Source organism: Lepus europaeus, chromosome 17 (genome assembly GCF_033115175.1).
Source record: "Lepus europaeus isolate LE1 chromosome 17, mLepTim1.pri, whole genome shotgun sequence".
NCBI classification, from domain to species: Eukaryota; Metazoa; Chordata; class Mammalia; order Lagomorpha; family Leporidae; genus Lepus; species Lepus europaeus.
In genome coordinates this window covers 5596799-5619243 of record NC_084843.1, presented here as the reverse complement: position 1 = coordinate 5619243, position 22445 = coordinate 5596799, and the positions used below count along the sequence as shown (strand labels likewise).

The following is a 22445-nucleotide window of genomic DNA, read 5'->3' as shown; positions in this document are numbered from 1 at the left end:
GTGATTGGAGAGAGTGGCTCATGTCCATGCCGGTTCCCCTTATTTATTCATTTTTTTCTCTCTTCCAGTCAGCCTGGTGAACTTTCCCCAGCGTGGCTTCAAGCCTCGTTCCCTCTAGGCTCTTTCTGCCATTTCCCTGCCAATGTCTCGGGTTACCGAGGTTTTTGTCTCACCTTCTCTTCCAGCACTGGTGTGCAGACTCCACGGCTAGGCTTCCGAGTCGTGGGCATCCTTGCTCTCCCCATAGGTCCTCCGTGTCACATCCACTAGATCCAGAAGAGTTTCCTCTGCAATTTTTCCCCCGAGCCTTTCCCTGAGACTACAGCAACTCCACTTTTATTAAACTGTCTTTTCCCAGACCATCAGTGCATGCCCTCACTATTCCGCCATTTTGGCTCCACCCCAACCACGTTGTTTTAACTACTGTAGTTTTGCATTATGCTTTGAAGTCGGGTATTGTGATGCCTGTGGTCTGCTTATTCTGTGTCTTTTGTGATTCTGTATGAATTTTAGGACTTTTTTTTGTGATTCTGTAAAGAATGTCATTGGTATTTTGATAGGAATTGCATTGAATCCATATATTTCTTTAGGTAGTATAAACATTTTATTGCTATTGGTTCCTCCAACCCATGAGCAAGGAATATCTTTTCCATTTTTTTGTATGTCCTTGCTGGTATCTTTCATCAATGTTTTATAGTTTTCATTGTAGGGATCTTTCACTTCTTTGGTTAAATTTATTCCTAAATATTTGATTTTTTTTGTGGCTATTGTGAATGGGATTTCTTTCTTGATTTCTCTTACAGTGAGAATAAAAACTGAAATAATAAAATGAATGGTCTTAGGAAATCTGGAGAAGAAACTAATAAATATAAAGTTACTTCATGTAACATGGAATTAAAGTAGAAGTTTATGTTGGTGCAAATATTTTTTAAAATCAAATTTGTCATAATTTTTTATGAACTTAAATCTTTTGAGAAACTGAGAGGCAGAGAGGGACCGTCCATCTGATGATGTCATTCCCCAGAGGCCTGCAACAGCTGGGACTGGGCCAGGCCAAAGCTGGATGGCGGGAACGGCAATCCAGGTCTCCCACATGGTGGCAGGGACCCAGCTCGTTGAGCTGTCGTGGTGGCTCCCAGGGTCTACATTAGCAGGAAGCTGGAATTTCGCACAGAACCAAGACTCAAAAGCAGACCCACCAACATGGGGTGCAGGCTCCTAGCTGACGTCTTGACTGCTACACCGTCTTCACGAAGTTTTTGAAGAACTCTCGTGTGCATGGACTTCAAGATGTTTTTACACCAAAATACTCATTTTTAGATTCTGTTTTCTACAAACTTTTGACAGACCTTCGTAGATTATTTTTGCCCCAGATCTATATATCTCTTGGGAGGCAGTATGTTGCAGGGTTAAAATCTAGGGACTTTGAGCTCAAGTGTCTGTGTTTTAATCCTAGTTCTGCCAGGCACTTCTGTGTGACCTCATCCTAAAATAAATAGATTAGCAGGTTATGACAAAAATGCCAGAGTTTTTCACCAAAGTGAACACAGAAACTATATAGGTATAATGTTATAAGAGTGGAAAGACAGCTGAAATTTTTTTCTAGTTTGGCCAAGAAACAAAAAAAGTTTGGTTTCACCCACTATTTTTGGAAACTTAATGATACGTAGCTCGTATCCATTGAGGATGTTCGTGTTTGTCCTCATAGTTCAGATTTTGTCTTGCATGAGTGGCTTTTGGTGAAAAATCAGCCCTGCCTGGATGGAGATTGGCAGCTTTGTATCAAAGTGAGGGTGACATAGGGTTAGCAGCTTTGTATCAAAGTGAGGGTGACATAGGGTTGGCAGCTTTGTATCAAAGTGAGGGTGACAAGGGTGTGGACAGTGGTCCGTGTGTCAGCCACAGGTAGGCTGGGTGGGCAGGCCGCTGCAGGGTTGTGTGGCTCCATGGCAGCCAAATACCGCCACTAGTGTGCACGCCGTGAGGCTTCCCTCGCACCTGGTGCTCCTTTGACAGGCTATGGCGCCACGACATTGAGATCATTCCTTTATAAAACCAAACAGTAATAACCAACGTTCCATACAGCACACTTTTTTCAGGCTCTGCACCAGATCCAGATGGAGATCATGGCAGGGAGAGTGCCCACTATCCTGAGCTTCAGCTGCAAGCGGCCTTGTTACCAGATCTGTGGCAGTGACCATCCTTGGCCAGCGCCAAGGTCACGGAGGGACCCGCAGTTAGTAGAGGGCTGGGCATGAGAGACTCTTGTGTATCTGGGAGTATTTTTGTTTCTTAGATAAATTGGTGATAAACTTGGCTTGTCTCTTTTGAAATTGGATATTAATATGGAATTTCCCGCATATCCTGACTTTGGGCAGGACCCTAGGCCAGATAGCTTTGGGATTGAAATAGCTGCCTTCTTATTTCCCTGGGGCCCTCCATAGCAGTCCACTAGTCCTAGTATTTGGCTTTGGAGGGATCTACTGAACCACGGTGTCATGACGCGAGGCTGAGTCTTCACAACTCTGGCCAGCCGGGAGCGCTGGGATTCGTGGAGACAACGCACATGGAAGGTCACTGGCTGGTTAGTTCCTTCCTCCTCGTTTGTTAAGTTGTGGTTAGGATGCAGCAGTTGGTTTCCCTAAGAAAACCAAGAGCCCTATAGCACTAATGTATATAATATACTTTTATAGCTATTTTTCAAAAGTTAATACTTCAAACATATCAAAATTATTGTAAATAGTCACTATCCAAATGTACCATATAGATTTAAAATGTTTAAGTTTTGCCATATATATATATGAAGGTACTTCAAAAAGTTCATGAAAGGTATGTATTATGAAAAAGCTGTACTGAATTTCAAAATTTTTTGCATCAAAATAAACTTTATTTTTAAGGAAAAGATTAATTTTATTTATTTGAAAGGTAGAGTGACAGAGGGAGAGACAGAGAGCGATCTTGCATTGCTAGTTCACTCCCCAAATGGCCACAATGGCCAGGCTGAGTCAGAGGAAACCCAGTTACCAAGAACTCCATCCAGGTCTCCCACATGAGTGCAGGAGCCCAGGCACTTGGGCCACCTTCTGCTGCCTTCCCAGATGCACTGGCAGGAAGCTGGATCAGACGTGAAGCAGATGGGACTTGAACCGTTGTTCGTATGGGATGCTGGTGTCACAAACAGCAGCTCAACACGCTGTGCCACAATGCTCGCCCAAATCAACTTCTTTCAAAGCCATTTTTTCCATGAGCTTTTTGAAGCACCCCTCATATGTCCTGAATTTTTTCCATAAGGAATTGAAAACCTTACATAGCCGGGGAAGACCCTCTTCCTGTCCCCGTCAATCCCTGTCCTTTCCCCATGGCTTTGAGGTGGTGCATATTATGCCCGTCAGGCTTTTTTTTTTTCCCTTGAGATTTTTAATATTTTTTTTTGACATTCATGTTTTTGCTTTTTTGATGTGGTTATTTTCAGTACATGGTGTCTTCATAAATCTTGTACAGGGATGATATTGGCTATAAAATTTCCATACAGTGTAATAACAGAGTGTGTCCTTTTATAACCTGTGTTTTCACTCGCTCACTTTGAGGTTCATCTGTGTTGGTGTGTTTAGATAGAACTACTACTCTCTCTTCCTCTCTCTCCAGCTGCTGTGGAGGATTTTGTTGTATGAAATAATTTAGGTAGGGGCTGGCTCTGTGGTGCAGTAGGTTAATCCTCCGCCTGCGGCACCGGCATCCCATATGGGCGCTGGTTCTAGTCCCGGCTTCTCTTCCGATTCAGCTCTCTGCTATGGCCTGGGAAAGCAGAAGAAGATGGCCCAAGTCCTTGAACCCCTGCACCCGTGTGGGAGACCGGAGCAACCCCCTGGCTTCAGATTGGCACAGCTCCAGCTGTTGTGGCCATCATGTGGGGAGTGAACCAGCAGACAGAAGACCTTTCTCTCTGTCTCTCCTTCTCACTGTCTGTAACTCTAACATTCAAATAAATAAATAAAATCTTTATATATATGTATATATATATATACATATATACATATATATATAATTTAGGTAGATTGTACCTGTTTTTGTCAGAAAACACTTTGATGCAAGTTTAATTTTAATTTTTTCTTTTTGTTTTAGTTATTTGAAAGGCAGGGAGGCAGGGAGATGCAGAGAGGGATAGAGATCTTCCATCTGCTGGTTCACTCCCCAGATGGCCACAACAGCCAGGGCTGGAAAAGGCTAAAGCCAGGAGCCAGGAATTCCATCCAGGTCTCTCATGAGGGTGGCAGGCCCCAAGTTCTTGGGCCATCATTTGCCGCCATCCCAGGCACATTAGTGGGGAGCTGGATGGGAGATGAAGTGGCTAGGACTTGAACCAGCTAATACAGGATTCTGGTGTTGTAAGCAGTGGCTTAACCCACTGTGCCACAACACTGGCCCTGAGGTAAGTATTTTTGACTCAGTTTCAGAGCATGTATTCGAATCCTGGTTTGTGCAATCTTGTCATGCTTTCTACAAATATTTAGAAAATAAGGTTAGGAAACATGAGCTTGCAGGCTGCTCCCTAGCGTGTCGCTGGGATTTCTGGGTAGAGGTTTGGTTATCTTCCTGTTAGGCCTGGGGCAGGTGAGGCCAGTATGCTGCACCACTGGAGGCCCTGGGGTCTTAAGAGCATGGCTGGCACCTACTTGGGACACCAGCTCAAGAAAAGTCGAAGATCTTTTCTTCAATATGGAAAACCAGTGATGCACAGGAGGCCTCAAGGCACTTGGGAATCCAGAGGGAGCTTTGAAGGGTAAGCACGGACCCAACCCTTCAGAAACTTTAATTTGTGGGGGGGACACACAATGAGCATGAAACGGGACAACTGCGTGTTAAGCCTCTGGGTAGGTGCTTTTCCTTGTTGTCGTTCACAGAAAGACATTTTCTGCACCTTGAATTTTTGCCTATGAAAAATACCTATGGGAATCCTTTCAAAGTATCCAGTGTGGAACTGACTCATTTTTAAAGGCTGTGTGATATTCTGTGTTGTGGACATACTTGCCAATTCACTTACTAGTGGATCAATTTCCTTAGATTTGTGGTAAACTTCTAAAAATTCATAGTATTCAACATCTTTGTGTTTATGTCCCTGTGTGTACACTGTGCTCCAATGTCTATGGAAGGGCAGGGGTGAGATGGCTGGAGAGAAGGGGATGTGCATTTTCAATTTTTGACAAATGATGCCATACTGCATCCAAGAAGGCTGTCATGCTTCCTCACACCCAGGTTATGAGAGGATCCTTCCCCTGAACTGTCACTTCTAATAGTTGGGACATCTCTTTTAAGTCTGACTGGATATGAGGTTATATCCCATTGTTAGCAATTTCTGGGACCCACAGGGAGTAGGGCTGTCTTTCTGTGTGTAGTGGTGATTGTTTTTGCTCTTTGCACTGCTCATCTTTTGCCTGCCTGGTTATTAGCCGTTGAGTTTTTTTTCTCCTGGGTTAGAGCTGTTGACAAAGGATAGATGTTAACCCTTTGTCATCTGTGCGATAAATATTTGGGCCGGATACAGTGTCTGCCTCTTGGCTTGGTTTAGCCCATTCGCTGAAGGCTGCTCACAGATCCGCTGGGCGGAAAGGGCAGCCTTCGGCCTTCGGGAAGGGAGCTTGGGGGAGGAGGAGATTGAGGCGTGGTGCAGGCTGCTGGAGGGACGTGTAACTCGCCTTATTGCTGGGTCTGGTATTTTTCAGGTTTCCAGGTGGTGTTCTGCGAGCAGTGGGGAGGTTTCCTTCTGTGTTTGCCTGAAGGAGAAACAGTTTGATCACCGAGCAGCTGGTGTCTCTTCCTCATGGAAACGGGCCCTGAAATCCTCTCTCATTCTTTTTTTAGAAATCACGCCATGTTCAAAGCCTCATCCACCTGTCGTGGGCAAAGTGACTCATCACAGCATTGAATTACACTGGGATCTGGAAAAGGCAGCTAGACGGCAGGGCCCCCAGGAGCAGTGGTTCAGGTTCTCGATCGAAGAGGAAGACCCCAGAGTGCACAGCTACGGTATCATTTATGCGTAAGTGCACTGCTGCTGTTTGCCACGTTGCTTTGATCTCCTGGCTGCCTGGAATGATTTCTGCTGTTGCTAAAAAGCCACCACTTGTTTTGGAATTAAAGAACGAGACAGCATCAGTGGCGTTCACGCTCTTTCATGAATTATGATTTTTGGAAAATAACCATTTAACATGAACGTTGAGTCTTCTGTACATTTTAGAGGTTCTTTGACTTTTGAAATATCCCAATGGTGTGTGAGTATGTATTTAAAAAATCCATAAAGTGAGACTGAATCCAGACAGGTTGATGAAATTAGACACAGTTCCTGTCGTGCTACTGGGCGCTTTTGTTCACAGATGTGCACGGGGTCCCCGGGGCCCACCCCGGCTGGCTTCTCTGATCTGTCTTACCATTGTCTCCTTGCCAATTCTCTCCAACCAAGCTAGCTACCTCTTTCTCAGCCTTGACCAGGCCGAGCCTGTTCCCCTATCAGGGCTGTGCTTGCTGCCTTTTCTGGGAATGTTTCTGTGTGGCTGGATCCTCAATACCAGGCAGATTTTGGCCTCTCCCAAAGCCTCCTGGAGCAGCCTTCCATCCACCCCACATCCTCTCGCTCAGAGCCTTGCTTCCTATGCCTCAACAGCGTTTGGTTCTGCCTGGATTCATTCGCTTATTTGCGTGTCCATTCTCCATCTCCCACCAGCGTTTGAACGCAGTGGGAGGCAGAGAAGATGCCTGCTTGCTTACCATTCTGTCCCCAGCTTCTAGGGTGTGCTGGCTGGCGGGCGGCAGCCATCCAGGTAGCCGTCGCACCAGTCGGCAGATGCCGTGGGAGTAATTGAGAAGTCATACTTCCTTTGTCTTCCTCTCAACTCTTATTTCTTCCCTCTGACAGCTTTGCCACTTGTAAAGTGACTGTATTTCTGTGATGCGGGATTACCAGTGGTGAGATACAACCTGGTTTTTAATGCAGCTTTTTATTATTTTGAGGCTATTGTAGAGTCATGCCTGGCTGTAAGAAGTAGCGCACCTGGAGCACCTTTTGCCCATGTCGCTCCTCTGGCAGTGTCGTGGAAAACCCGGTGCGCTCTCGCAAGCCGGCATCGATCAGCTCAGATCGATGACAGTGCCGTCACCTTCCCAGCCTTTTCTCAAGGAGGCCTTGTGCTGAGGGCCTGATGTGAGGGGCGATGAACGGAGGGGTCTTCAGGAAGTTTGTAGATTAGGATAAAGGCAGAGTTCCAAAGTGATTCTCGCCCCCCAAATCAATTCTTCTTTCAATTCCACTTTTCTATGAATTTTTCAATCCCTTCCTGTCTGCATACGGTGCGTGCTCGGGCGTCAGCTGTTACCCGATCGATAGCCTCTCTGTGCCTGTAAACACAACCTGCCCAGTGGTTGCCATGTGGAAAGGCTCCGTGGCCTGATCGAGCTGCAGTGCCGCTTGAGTTGTGTCCCGTGTGGCTCCCTGAAGGCAGCCTCCAGCAGAACTCGGGCTTTGCGGTGGCCTAGGTACTTCTGCGGAGAAAGGAAAAGAACGTGCACTTGTTTCCTCGTGACCTCTGTCCTGGCTCACCAGCCACGTGGGGTGGCCCCCAGCCCCAGTGTGCCTCTGTGGCTTTTCTCTCTGCTCACAGACCAGGCAGCTGTTGGCCAGCTCCGAGGCCCGGGGAAGCCTGTGTTCCCTGAGAATTGATGGCGCAGCACACACCTCGACACTAGGTGGCAGAAGCGGACTGCGTTACTCTTGACCTCTGTCTTGCACCGCTTTTCTCTAGACATCACTGAAACCAGCAAATGCTCTTCTTTAAAAAAAAAAAAAAAGGCAAAAACAGAAACGATTGCTTGGAGTATCAAATGTTGGGATTGTGGATTTAACAACTTCTTCCTGACTTGTCAGTTTCTGTTCCTTGCTGTCCCTGGGTAACCTTGAGTCAGTGGTGCTGTCTCGGACTTGGCCTCTCCTGGGTGGCCCCGCATAGCTGGTTGTGAGTTCTGTTCTGTGGTGTCCTGTAGCCAGTCGGTTATCTGCTCCGTGGTCTCTCGTAGCCAGTCGGTTATCTGCTCCGTGGTTTCCTGTAGCCAGTCGGTTATCTGCTCCGTGGTCTCTCGTAGCCAGTCGGTTATCTGGTTGGGGCTGTCTCTTTTCTGTGCTCCCCTTCCCCCCTACTCCCTGTTCTGCTCACTGCCATGTCCCCAGGCCCACTTGCCCAGCTCGTTTGCTGACTGTGTGAGCTGACCTCCACTCTCTTCCCTTGTCATCCGTGCCTTTTTCCTGTTGTGCTAGGTTGGCTTTCTTTTTCCTCTGTCATCAGACTGCTTCCGGTGGGTCTCCATTGTTGGATGGTTGAAGGTCGTGCTCTTCAGATCAACACTTGGTGCCTTTCACGGTTTGCCTGCAGTCTGCCTTTCTCATTGCCTCTTACATCTGAGCCTTGAGCTCCCTGCACACCCTCCTGTCCTTGGTGCAGGCCTCGGCAGCTGCTGCATGAGCAGTTAACTGTTTCTCGTTTGAGTAGATTCCCCTCCCCACAATCGCCCTACCTTCTCCCTGCCCAAGTCCAGTCTTCCCTCTGACTGTCCTATTGTCTGCTCCCCGAAGGAATTCCCGATAGTTGGAGTCCTGCACTTCCTTCTATCAGCAGATGTTGCTGACTGTGTGCTGTGGCCAAACACCTTTCTGGATGCTGGGGACAAACAGGCAGAAATCCCTCCCTCCTGACGTGGAGGACAGATGATACGGTATATAAACAAAGAGAAAAGACTGTTGGATGGCCATTGGCACTAAAGGGAGGAGGCATGGGAAAACCGGGGGCCAAGGAAGGTCAGGGAGTCCCCCCTGCAGAGGTATCTTCTGAGTGAAGACCAGAAGCGAGGAGAGCCTGCCAGGCAGGGCAAATGCAAGTGAGAGGACCTTGAGGTGGGAGTGTGCCTGCTGTGTTCCGAGACCCTCAAGGAGTGGTGCGAACGAGGGTAGGGCATGCACGGAGGGCAGCGAGGTAATGGGGGGGGAGTCCAGCCCTGAGTCTGAGTTATCCAGAGAACCTTGGCCTCTCCCTCCAGAGAAGTGGGGAAAGCCACAGGAGAGGGTTCCACTGCCCAGCGGCATGGCCTGGCTTGTGTTTCACTGGCTCGCTCTGGCTGCTGAGTTGGTAGCAGGCTTTAGGGAGGCCTAGCAGCAGGGAGGGCTAATTAGGAAGCTTTTGCAATAATTGAGGAGGGAGCTAGCAGAACAGTGTGAGAAGTGGTTGAATTCAGGATGTGTTTTAAAGAGGTTTGAAAAATTTGTTGGCGAGCCAGACACAGGGTATATGAGATACAGGGGATGATTACAGGAGGCATCTATCTGTATATCTATCTATCTCAGTTAGAAAAAGAGATTTACTTGAGAGGCAGAGAGACAAAGGCACAGAGAGATGGAGAGACAGAGATCTTCCATTTGCTGGTTCATTTCCTAAAAGGCTACAACATCCAGGTCTGGGCCAGGCCAAAGCCAAGAGCCTGAAACTCCACCCAGGTCTCCACATGGGTAGCAGGGGCTGTAGCACTTGAGCCATCTTCCATTGCTTTCCCAGGTGCATTAGCAGAGAGCTTGATTGGAAGTGGAGTAGCCAGGACTAGAGCTAGCATCTGTGGGATACTGGCATGGCAGGCAGTGACTTAACTCACTGGGCCACAACACCAGCCCTGTATCTCAGTTTGGAACTGTTCACCAGCCAGGAGGAGACGGAAGGAGACTGATGGGGAAGGGTGGGCAGGGGAAGCGTCTGGGTTTGGGAAGGGAACTTGAGTCCTCGACAGGTGGCTGGATTGAGATGCTGGTGAGGGAGTGCAGAAAGAAAACTCAAGAAGTTCTGTGTGTTTTCTGCTCTTGCAAGTGTTGGCTTAGTGACTGGTAAGAAAAACAGAGGTGGCTTTACATTCTTGCACATTTCCCTCCATTGTGGAGGAGTTCTAAGCTGACTTCATTCTTTTACCTACTGTGCGCAGGCCGTGCAAGGCTGTGCTGCTCTGTGGTCCCGTGCCTGCTTTGTGAGTCCTCAGCGTCTGCACTGAGCTGCTCTGTGCAGCGTCCTGTGGGCAGCTGTGCCTGCTGGGCTGTGTGTGCCCTCCAGGGGCACTGAGCTGCTCTGTGCAGCGTCCTGTGGGCAGCTGTGCCTGCTGGGCTGTGGTGAGCCCTCCGGGGGCACTGAGCTGCTCTGTGCAGCGTCCTGTGGGCAGCTGTGCCTGCTGGGCTGTGTGTGCCCTCCAGGGGCACTGAGCTGCTCTGTGCAGCGCCCTGTGGACAGCTGTGCCTGCTGGGCTGTGGTGAGCCCTCCAGGGCACTGAGCTGCTCTGTGCAGCGCCCTGTGGACAGCTGTGCCTGCTGGGCTGTGGTGAGCCCTCCAGGGCACTGAGCTGCTCTGTGCAGCGTCCTGTGGGCAGCTGTGCCTGCTGGGCTGTGGTGTGCCCTCCAGGGGACTGAGCTGCTCTGTGCAGCGCCCTGTGGGCAGCTGTGCCTGCTGGGCTGTGGTGTGCCTTCCAGGGCACTGAGCTGCTCTGTGCAGCGTCCTGTGGGCAGCTGTGCCTGCTGGGCTGTGGTGTGCCCTCCAGGGGACTGAGCTGCTCTGTGCAGCATCCTGTGGGCAGCTATGCCTGCTGGGCTGTGGTGTGCCCTCCAGGGGCACTGAGCTGCTCTGTGCAGCGCCCTGTGGGCAGCTGTGCCTGCTGGGCTGTGGTGTGCCCTCCAGGGCACTGAGCTGCTCTGTGCAGTGTCCTGTGGGCAGCTATGCCTGCTGGGCTGTGGTGTGCCCTCCGGGGGCACTGAGCTGCTCTGTGCAGCGTCCTGTGGGCAGCTGTGCCTGCTGGGCTGTGGTGAGCCCTCCAGGGGACTGAGCTGCTCTGTGCAGCGTCCTGTGGGCAGCTGTGCCTGCTGGGCTGTGGTGTGCCCTCCAGGGGGGCACTGAGATGCTCTGTGGACAGTGTGCCTGCTGGGCTGTGTGTGCCCTCCAGGGGACTGAACTGCTCTGTGCAGCGTCCTGTGGGCAGCTGTGCCTGCTGGGCTGTGGTGTGCCCTCCAGGGGACTGAGCTGCTCTGTGCAGCGTCCTGTGGGCAGCTGTGCCTGCTGGGCTGTGGTGTGCCCTCCAGGGGGGCACTGAGATGCTCTGTGGGCAGCTGTGCCTGCTGGGCTGTGGTGAGCCCTCCAGGGGACTGAGCTGCTCTGTGCAGCGTCCTGTGGGTGGCTGTGCCTGCTGGGCTGTGGTGTGCCCTCCAGGGGACTGAGCTGCTCTGTGCAGCGCCCTGTGGGCAGCTGTGCCTGCTGGGCTGTGGTGTGCCCTCCAGGGGACTGAGCTGCTCTGTGCAGCGTCCTGTGGGCAGCTGTGCCTGCTGGGCTGTGGTGTGCCCTCCAGGGGGGCACTGAGATGCTCTGTGCAGTGTCCTGTGGACAGCTGTGCCTGCTGGGCTGTGGTGTGCCCTCCAGGGGACTGAGCTGCTCTGTGCAGCGTCCTGTGGGCAGCTGTGCCTGCTGGGCTGTGGTGTGCCCTCCAGGGGGGCACTGAGATGCTCTGTGGGCAGCTGTGCCTGCTGGGCTGTGGTGAGCCCTCCAGGGGACTGAGCTGCTCTGTGCAGCGTCCTGTGGGTGGCTGTGCCTGCTGGGCTGTGGTGTGCCCTCCAGGGGGGCACTGAGCTGCTCTGTGCAGTGTCCTGTGGACAGCTGTGCCTGCTGGGCTGTGGTGAGCCCTCCAGGGGACTGAGCTGCTCTGTGCAGTGTCCTGTGGACAGCTGTGCCTGCTGGGCTGTGGTGAGCCCTCCAGGGGCACTGAGCTGCTCTGTGCAGCGCCCTGTGGGCAGCTGTGCCTGCTGGGCTGTGGTGTGCCCTCCAGGGGGGCACTGAGATGCTCTGTGGGCGGCTGTGCCTGCTGGGCTGTGGTGTGCCCTCCAGGGGGGCACTGAGATGCTCTGTGCAGTGTCCTGTGGACAGCTGTGCCTGCTGGGCTGTGGTGTGCCCTCCAGGGGACTGAGCTGCTCTGTGCAGCATCCTGTGGGCAGCTGTGCCTGCTGGGCTGTGGTGTGCCCTCCAGGGGGGCACTGAGATGCTCTGTGGGCAGCTGTGCCTGCTGGGCTGTGGTGTTGCCCTCCAGGGGACTGAACTGCTCTGTGCAGCGTCCTGTGGGTGGCTGTGCCTGCTGGGCTGTGGTGTGCCCTCTAAGGGCCGTCTCCACTGACGCTGTGAGAGTCTGGAGCCCCCACCAGTGTGCTCAGCAGGGCGGCTGTCCAGCAGTGTGGTTGTTTCCCTTTCCTGGGGTTGTGCGGGTGCTGTTCTTAACGATGCTCAGCAGTGTTGCATTTCACAGGAGACGCTGGTTTGGTTTTGCGCTAAAACTGTGTTAAGTCTTTGACATCTCCCTGTGAGCTCAGGGAGGCTCGGCTGGCCTCTTCTCATGGAGCCTGTGATCTTCTCAGGGGTCGGAGTGTTGAGCTCAGCCTTCATGATTCCAGTTCGTGTGGCTTCACAGCTGGTGCTTGGGTGATCACAGACTACCTGCTCACGTGGCCACTTTGTGCCAGGCTGATATCTTAGCCCATGACATTTTGAGTATTTATCTTGGTTTTTAGACATTTTGCCTCTTAAGTCACTGCATTTGTATCTATCTTTCACACATTTTTTTTGATTCAAATAGTTTACTTAATGCTCATTATTATTTCTTTGTCTTTCTTGTGGCTTCTTTTTTGTTAATTCATGACATGTCAGTCACCTACTGCAGCCTCACAAACCACCCACAAATTTTCCAGCTAAGATAGCCACGTGTCCATCCACAGGTGGGCAGCTTGGGGTGGCTTGTGTCTCTGTTGCTCGTGGTCTTGGCTGGTATGACAAGACAGCCGTATGTCCATCTATGGGCAGGCAGTGTGGTCTTGGCACACTGGGGCTGTGGGACCTCACGGCTGCTTCACGCTTGTGGGTGTGAGGCCACGGTTGGGAAAGCTGGGTTGACGCAGGAGGCCAGCTGGGCTTCTTTGTCTCCCCTTGTTGCTTGGTGTCTGACCAGGGTTGGGGTCTTTCCCTAGCAGGGGAGCTGGCTTTCAAGGGGAGTGGAAGCAGAAGATCCCAAGCATCTTGAGGCCTGGGCCCAGAGCCACATAGCATCACTTCTGCCACGTGGCACCTGCCCACGGCGGGAGGGAGAGCACGTTGTTGCAGGTCAGGGGCCAACAGAGGCCAACCTGACTGATGCTCTGGGTGAAGAGGAAGGCGCTCTTGGTGAGAATGATGCCAGCGGGCAGCCGCATGCCCACGTCGGGGCACTCTGCTCTGTGTCAGAGTTTTCTTGGCTCCGTTAGACCCACGCCCAGGAATTCCTTTTCACTTTGGTGCTGAAGTCACTTGAGATGCAGGAAAGGATCATGGCATGTTCAGGACTTTATTTTGTGTGGAAACTTCACATTTGGTTAAGCTGCACAGGAGAGACATGCCCTGGGCAGCAGGTCTTTGTAAATACTTCCCAGTTTTCAGAGCTGGCTCTGCCAAGTCTTTGATTTCGTTGAGCTCTCTCTCTTGGGAGCATGCTGGGCCCTCGCCCCTGTGCTCTTTCCCAGTGAGAGTGTCTGGGCCATATCTGCCTGCTGTGCCTGGGCCCCAAGCCTTCTCTCTTTTCTCAGGTGGCCCAGGGGCTGCCTGCCTGCCTGTCCTGGGTGCCCCTCTCCCTATTTCCCCTTTGCTGTCATAGATAATGGTCTCCTGGCACCTAGCCTCTCTGCCCCTGACCAGAGGAAATGCTTTTTAAAATTGTATTTATTGGGGCTGACGCTGTGGTGCAGCAGGTTAATGCCCTGGGCTGAAGAGCCAGCATCCCATATAGGCACTGGTTCGAGACCTGGCTGCTCCACTTTGATCCAACACTCTACTATGGCCTGGGAGAGCAGTAGAAGATGGCACCCATGTGGGAAACCCGGAAAAAGCTCCTGGCTTTGGATTGGTGCAGCTCCAGCCGTAGCGGCCAATTGGGGAGTAAACCACTGGGCGCAAGACTGACTCTCTCTCTCTCTCTGCCTCTCCTCTCTCTGTAACTCTTTCAAATAAATCAATCTTTAAAAAAATGTATTTTCATTTTATTTGAAAGGCAGGGAGGCAGATGAACAGAAAGAGATCTTCCATCTTCTAGTGCACTTCCAAAGTGACAGCTGGGGCTGGGCCAGACGGAAGCCAGGAGCCACGAATTCCATCCAGATCTCCCAAATGGTTGGCAGGGACCCAAGTCCTTGAGCCATCACCTGCTGCTTCCCACGCTATGCACAGCAGGAAGCTGGAATCAGAGGTGGAGCTGGGACTCAAACGCAGGGATTCCAACACTGGAGTGCGAGTGTCAAATGGTATCTTAACCATGCGGCAAACAGCTGGTTGGTGGCCGAGCTTGGCAAGGGACACTTAGAAGATCTCCTGGGTTCTGTCTTGGAGACACTCCTCCATCTGGAGCACAGGTACTGAAGATGCCCTTAGTGCTGTGCCTCCTCCTCGGGGAAGGACAGTGTTCTCAGTGGAGCCTGCACGTGAGGGATGAGGATGCTTAATGGGCGAGGTGTTAGCACACCCGCCTGTTTCAGGCCTCTTCAGCCGAGTTTCCAGGTGAGCTTTTGTAAGGCACTGCTACTTCAGTCTGCCTCAGTGTCCCTTCCCCCCTGCCCTGGATGCCCCTATCTTGCTGTCTCATCAGCGGGAGACAGGGTCACCTTGTTGTTGGCAAAGCTGAGGCTGAGATGAACCTGAACCTGCCTGAGGCTACCGCCCAGCGTGGCCCAGCATCTTGCAAGTGAAGGGTATTCCGTGTAATTGTAAGTTTCATGGGGTGGAATTGGTGTGTAAATATTTAGGTTGCACATAAACATCTTCTGCTAAATTAGTTGTGTCCCAAAGCATGGTTCAGGCCTCTGCAGAAGATCTGGGGAGAAGGGAAGGAAAACTAGAGACAGAAAAGCGGAGAAAACAGTGGTACGCTTGGAGAGCAAGGCGCCCAGGGAGCGTGTCCCGGACGGGGGAGTGGGACTGGGCCGGTGTGGAAGCAGGGCAGAAGGAACTGGAAATGGCACGCGCACTCACATCCGCATGTACACGTCCCCTCAAAAAGTGAACCTTTGAGGTATGAGGAAAGAGTACACGGAGAGTTTGGAAAGAGGTACATGGAATTGAGTCAGATACCAGCGAATTTTGCCAGCAAAAGAAACTGAGGTTTGGGGCAATTTTGGGAAATAGATGTCACTCTTTGGAGACCTAATACCCTAGAACAGACACCAAGGCAATGTCAGGCCCCTGGGACTTGTGTGGGGGGAGGGGAGATCTTGCACCTGAGGCTGGATCCCAGGATTTCGGGGCAGGCTGGCCGGCAGGCCACCTAACTGCCTTTCTTGGTGCTCATTTTGCCGGCTCCAGATGATTAGCCTCGGCCCTGTTTGCTTCCAGAGGCAGGGGGTTACCCCTGCAAGCGTCCAGTTAGATTTCTGCTCTAGCAGCATGCAGTGTCTATTTCCACCGCCATTCATTCATCCCCGGATGACCTTAAACACGTGGCAGGACGTTAGAGTGACTGCACGTGCTACCGGCCCGTATTGCCAATGGACTGCTAGCAGTTGTGTGCTTCGCCTCTTCAGGCCTTCTCCCTGCAGAATTGCTTTGCTTTGGTGTAGGTCTGGAGCTGCCTGTTGGCCTCACCCATCCACTCGGGGGCCCTCTTGCAGATCACATCTGTACAGTTCGACTGCCTGTCTTCTCAAAGGGGAAACTTTGTCACCGGGGCTCAAAGATCATGGGTTAATGTGATTATTTCTCCAAAGTACGGAATTGCATGGCAGCTCTGTGACGGGCACTGGCGTAGGCGCAGCGGGACAGAGAGGGAACCTGCTGGCTAGGGATGGAGGTGCTCCATGTGACTGATCCTTTGTCCTCAAGGAGTTCAGCAAATCAGGGCATCAGATCTGCGCTGGAGACAGCTGGTGTTCACAAACCGCTTCCACTTGCCCATCTCATGACCTGTCAATTACCTGCGTGTCTCCCTCTGTCCAGGGGCTACGCAACACAGCACGTTGTGGAAGGTCTGGAACCAAGGACACTGCACAGATTCCGACTGAAGGTCACCAGCCCCTCTGGAGAATTTGAGTACAGCCCAGTCGTCTCTGTATCCACGACCGGTGAGTGCACACACACCTGCCCTCGCTTATCCAAAGATGAGGATTAACAGTGTGACAGGAATCTGTAGGTGTAAAGACTGTGTTTTGCTTGGCTTTATTGGAAGCAGGAGCAGTTTATTTTTGAATACTGTGACAATGTTGTTTACTGGCTGGGCCCAGCTGTAGCATACAACACTAGGGAAGTCAAATTCAGCCCTCACAAATTGGGAGAGCTGTGTCGGTGCCAGGACTGTCCTGTTGGTGGTCATGTGACACACAAGGGTAGAATCGCCTTCTTAGGGAAGGAGCTGGAAGGGTATGGACGGAGCAGGCCGCCTGCTGTCCCTGGGGAGGGATCTGCTCGGCCGTCACTCCTTTTACGTGTGCGTCCTGATTTGCTGCACACGGCTGGCTCCTGGGGAGGCGGGGCTGAGGAAGGATGAGCGCCCATCCACGGGGTGCCCAGGCGCCAGCGCCCCACCCTGAGGCAGAGACCTGAGAGGCTGGCTCTGGTGCTCCAACCACGTCATCCTTGTCCCCGTCGAGCTGCACTGCATTTTGTGAGATCGTTATTTAAAGATTTCTGTTAACTGTGTGTGTCCAGTGTCTGCCGTCTTTGAGCAGGCATGTCGTCAAGATTAAAATAGAGCTGTCTTTCATGACCCTCCTGACAACACTGGCAAGTCTTGTTTGAGTTGCACAAAGGAAATCACCTGTTCATAAGGTTTTTTTCGGTTTTTAAATACACGTATCTGGGAGACAGAAGAGGCATCTCCTTTTCTGCTGGCTCACTCCCCAGATGCCCACCACAGCCCCTAGCTGGGGCTGAAGCTGGGAGAGAGCTCAGTCCAGGTCACCCACTTGATGGGCCATCGCTGCTGCCTCCAGAGTCGGCGCAGGCAGGAAGCTGACAGGAGGCAGAGGCTGGTACTGAGCCCTGGTCCCCTGCACAGACTGTAGGTGTCTTTCCTGCTGAGCCGAACGCCTGGCCCTGTTCTCGGGTTGGATTCATGGAGGCACTTGGTGTGGATGTATATACTTCTGTGGTTTCAATGTGCCCTTCAGGTGTTTATTCACGAACATTTTTGTGTGGATGAAAGATGATTTTCATGTTGAGTTAGCCCATGATACCTTTAATTGCAAATACGACACCAGGGCAGTAGATCTTTTTTTAAATTTTGTTTTATTTATTTGAAAGTCACAGTTACACAGAGAGAGAAGGAGAGGCAGAGAGAGAGAGAGAGAGAGAGTGAGAGAGTGTTTTCCATTTGCTGATTCACTCCCTAGACGGCTGCAACGGCCAGAACTGCGCCGATCTGAAGCCAGGAGCTTCCTCCAGGTCTTCCCAGGCAGGCCCAGGGGCCCAAGGACATGGGCCATCCTCCACTGCTCTCCCAGACCACAGCAGAGAGATGTATCGGAAGTGGAGCAGCTGGGACTCGAACCAGTGCCCATACGGGATGCCAGCACTGCAGGTGACAGCTTTAACTGCTGTACCACAGCGCTGGCCCCGGCAGTAGATCTTGGTTTAGCAAACTCGAGAGTTCAGTTAAGGCTCAGACTCTGTGAACATTCCCAAATAATGCTCAGTCAGCCATGGAGAAACGTAATTCCAGAGGAAACTTTGAAATGGTCAATTATGGAGATTCAGGTTCACAAAGAGAGCCTGTTCCTTTTTTTTTTTTTTTTCTTTTTTAAAAAAGATTTATTTTTATTTATTTGAAAGGCAGAGTGATAGAGGGAGAGACAAATTTTCCTTCTGCTGGTTCATTCCCCAAAAGGCCACAATGGCTGGGGCTGGACCGGACTGAAAGTAGGAGCCTGGAACTCCATCTGGGTCTTCCATGTCGATGACAGGAGCCCAGGTACTTGGAGTGTCTTCCGTTGCCTTCCTGGGCACATTATCAGGGAGCTAGATGAGAAGTGGAGCAGCCGGGACATATGGGATGCTGGCCGAGTGGAAAGCTTTGCTTTTATACGGACAAACTTTAGCTCCTGGAGTTCCTTGGGGAAGAACAGGGCGGAGCAACAGAATGTGTTTGTGTTCTCTGTGCTGCAGGAAGGTAAGGGTTTGGTGGCAAAGGGACAGGAGTAAAGGTGGCAAAGGGGGCCTAGCACTGGGCCAGGCTCTCCACGGGGGAACATCTGCCTAGGATGCTCTCTCAGGCCACCTCTCAGCTTCCTTCTGCCCTCTGGCTGTCTCTGCCCACCTACACGTTGTAGCCACTCAAATACTCCCATCCTCTGTCCTCGGGAGTACCTGCTGAAGCTCCGCCCACTGAGCCTGCCCCATGGACAAAGCTCTGCTTGGTGTAGTTCCTTGTGTAGCTTCACTTGCTCTGCCACACACTTCAGCTCCTTCCCCGGTCCAGAGAGAGATCTCATCACCCTGAATAGCACTTGTGTCTTGTCTGCATATTTATCCACTTTTTTGAAGCCCGCCTAAGTTGTGAGCTGCTGAAGGGTGAGGTTGCTGGATCTGCCATCTCTAACGGGTATCGGATCCTCGATGGATGGACGATGGTCTCAGGCCCAGAGACAGCATTATAAGTATGTAGGGAAACACTGATTTTTTTTCTCAGCTTGCACTTGTGTTGGGGACAGATCAGCTTCCCATTGGCCAAGGAGCCTGTACCTGAACTTGCCAGCCATGGGGGAACACAGTCGTTTCTGTAGCCATCCGCGGTGGCCTGTAGGGAGCTGCTGGCTCCTTTTAGTGGCACATCAAAGCCAGGGCAGGGTCTTCGGGACCTTCTGGCCTAACTTCCCACTTGGAGCTCTCTTTGGAAGGTAAGAACTGTCCTAGCGCTGTGCCTCTGTGCACATTTGGAGCCCTCCTTGGAAAGTGAGAATGGTCCTCTCAGCCTGTGTGCCGGCTAGGGTCGTGCCTGCTGGCCAGGTGTGACTTCTTGCCCAGCTGGCTTTGGAGGGGCAGCCATGCATAGCTGGTTAGGGCACTCGTCAGTACGGTCCCTTGGCTTCCCCGGGTAATATGACAAGCCCTTCTGTGGGGACAGGGGCATGTTGGCGATGACCAGGTGTGCTGGGGACTCCTACCTTTTTCGCTGCCATGTAACAGCACAAGTGCCCGCAACCAGAGAGCCATGTCAGCCTCCTGGGACTCTGCTGAGAGTGGTGGGGGTCGGGTAGCTTCTTCCCTGGGCTGGGGCAGGCTCTTGGCTCCGCTGGCCAGCTGCTGTTGGTAACATCCAACGCAGATCTTGCTAAACAAAGACTTGAAGATGTGCACATTATATGAAGCAAGTGGAAATGCTTCTGTGGGTTGATAATTTGCATTTAGTTTCGAGAGTGTTTCGGTGAATCACAAAAGCATGTCCTTTGTTTGAATAGAGGATGCTCAGCCTTTTCCCTTCCCAGGTAAAGTACGTGAGATCTTGCTTAAATGAGGCGTGCAATTCTGATCAGTTGGGGCCTTAAAAAGAAAGAAAAACAGCTGCTACTTGTTAATTGGCAAATGTCTTCTCCAATGAGCCCATGATTTATTCACTGCTTTTAATAAAGACTTAAATTCTACAATGAAAGGTGTTACTGCTGCATCATAACATCTGTGGGCACGGCTGCAGCCAGACGGCCTCCCTACAGAGGCTGGGCAATGGCTCCCCGAGACCACTCTGTCTTGCTGCTCCTGGGTGTCCTCGCTCATGGGGCCCTGAGTGTTGAATTCCATCCAGCTCAGGCGAGCGCTCAAGGATGTCCACACCGTGGACACCTCAGTTTGCCATTTGATTTTAACACTCGGGACAAATGCGAGGCAGACAAACCTGTGCAGGCCTGCCTGTGTGTGTCCACCTGCACTTACGGTGGTGCAGTCTCCTGGCCGGGCCCACAGAGTCTCCCTGCAACTTTGACTTCTTGTTCTTCATGACTCCTGCGTGTTAGTAGAAGAAAGAATTGCTGTGCCCTGCAAAGAATGGCCTTCCGGCCTTGTCATTTCCTCCCTGTTGCTCTGTCATTCCTGTAACCATGAGGCTTGGCTGTGCCTCCAGCATTGTGGGTTCCTCTGATAATGCTCTGTGCCCCTCTGGCTGCCAGGGCGGAGTGTGAGGAGGCTTAGGAGTTAGTGCTGGGAGAGGGCTCTCCTACCCCAAAGGATGGTGATTTCTCCATTTTGCTGAAAGTTGGCAAGCAAGAAACATGGAGCCATGGTGTTGCTTTCCCTCTCTTCTGCGAGGGGTCCCCTGTTCTCACGTGCTGATCACAGCTTGCAGAAGCTGGAGTAGGCAATATGTTTGCTTTCATTCTATCTGACTACTCTGGTCTTTGCTGTGAGCCGTCCTCAAGCTCACACGCATCAGATGAACTTACTCTGTTTTGCAGGTGCACGCTGCAGCTTCCTGGTTGGGATGCTCTGGGAGGTGCCCCCAGCAGGAGGGCCTTGCTGTTCGGTGAACTCGGCCGTGTGAAGGCTGGTGCCAGCACAGGAGCGCACGTGGAGGGCTGCTGGGGTGCTCCTAGAGCTGTTGTTACAACCCCAAGAAGTTGGCACTCTGCAGAAGTTTTGTAGTGTGCTTGTCCTTTCATACCTCCAAGACGGATATTTATTTAGGTTGTTTATACAAGGGGACTCAAAAAAGTTCATGGAAAATGTCCTTCCTCTTAATTGCACTTTTACAAACGTGACAAAACTTCATAGGAATGCAGGTGTATTGTGACGTGGTCAGGTAGCTCCGTATTACTGAACACTAGGAGGAGGCGCAGGACCTTGGAGGCCTGGCCTTGATCTCTGCTGCGGTCACTCCTACCTGGGTGACCTTGGACAACTGACTCGGCCCCAGTTGAGAGAATTTAGAAAGCATCGTGTGTACTGTCCTTTGTGCAGCTTGGTAGGATTTGGTTCAGGGTATCGCCGCATCTTAAAATACAGTAGAAGTAACAAGTTTTTGTTGGTGATTCTGTCCAGAGGACGTGTTTTTATGTTTTTCATGGCAGTTGAAGTTTGATGTTCGCAGCAGCGGGGGCTGTTTGGTGGGTAACGGAGACACACCACACCATTTCCCCCTGCTTCCTGGGAAACGCAGAGAAAGAGAAACAGTCGGTAGGGCTAGTTGATCCCCCTGAGGTGTGGACGGGTCACAGACAGATCACTTCAGCTCCATGTGGATACATCCACATGGGTTCTCAACCCTGAGACTCCTGATGTTTTGGGCCCAGGTGATTCTCTGGGGGAGGGGGCTGTCTTGTATACAGCATCCCTGGCCCTCTCCTGGACGGTAGCACCACTTCCTAAATTGTGACAAAGTGTCACCAGACAATGTCAAGCATCCTCCGGAAGAACCCTGCCCCCTTCCTTAGCCTCTGTAGTACAACTGCTGGGCCAGGCATGCCCTCCCCTTGAAGGCAGGGCAGCTGCAGGCCTTGGCCTCTGATAGCTTTATTGTGATAACATTGATTTGAAACTTTTGGCCTTAAAATATGTGTGGAATGAAGAAAAGGAAGTATAATAATAAAAAAAGCCTTTAAGAGATTGGCAAGCTCTAGCAGACAAATAATTTGTTATTTCCAAGTAATTTTAACTTGGTATTGATTTGTTTTTTACCAAAAGCTAAGGGCTCAAGGTCATTCTGATAGAGACCCCCTGTTCTGGCACCACACTCCCAGTTGACCCATTGCCCCTCTGAGGAAATCAGGGGAGAGGCTCCTAAGCCTGGGAGCTGTTGTCCCTTAAGGAGCAGACACGGGGTGGCCAGGCCAGGAGAGGCAGGTTAGGTAGGGTGAGCCCAGGAGGCAGCCTGGGGGCAGTGCAGGAGGGTGGGGGTAGGGGCTAGATATTTCCTTTTGTGAGTTAAAATAATAATAGACTGAAGTGGGACTCGCAGTGTAAATGAACAAGGGGAGGATGTTGTCTTGTTGTCTTGGCATGCAAGTCGCTCAGTACTTGCTGAATGAATGAAGGAGACCTCGCAGCCTTGCAGACGACTTGGACCAATGATGACACATGTGAGCACCTGTCAAGGTCACGTTGGCTATGAGAGAAGCATGGGACTGTGTCCACCAGTGACAGCTGCTGCTCCTACAGTCACTGTCACCCAACAACAGGCCTGCCAGGTGCTACTCTAAGTGTTTCCCTTAAGCTTAATTGTGGTAATTTAAGAGGACCCCCCCCACGGGAACCTCTGGGAGATGGAGTCTGGGGCGGGCACCCACGGGGCTCTGGGAGGTGGAATATGAAAGCAATGCCCTGAAGGATGGACTCTTGCTGGTGGCCTTTACTTCCTGCGGAACCCTGCCCCTTCCTCTTCCCTGCGGAGTTCCCGTTCCCCTGTACAAA

The 22445-nt window shown here is 51.6% G+C and overlaps 1 protein-coding gene across 1 annotated transcript in view; it reads left to right on the top strand.

Annotated features, from left to right (window-relative positions):
- FANK1 (fibronectin type III and ankyrin repeat domains 1) overlaps positions 1-22445 on the top strand; it is a 121521-nt gene that overhangs the window by 83664 nt on the left and 15412 nt on the right. The window contains exons 2-3 of the mRNA XM_062215004.1: positions 5860-6037; positions 16053-16177. Of these exons, the coding sequence (XP_062070988.1) occupies positions 5860-6037; positions 16053-16177 (303 nt within the window). The remainder of the gene's footprint in view (positions 1-5859; positions 6038-16052; positions 16178-22445) is intronic.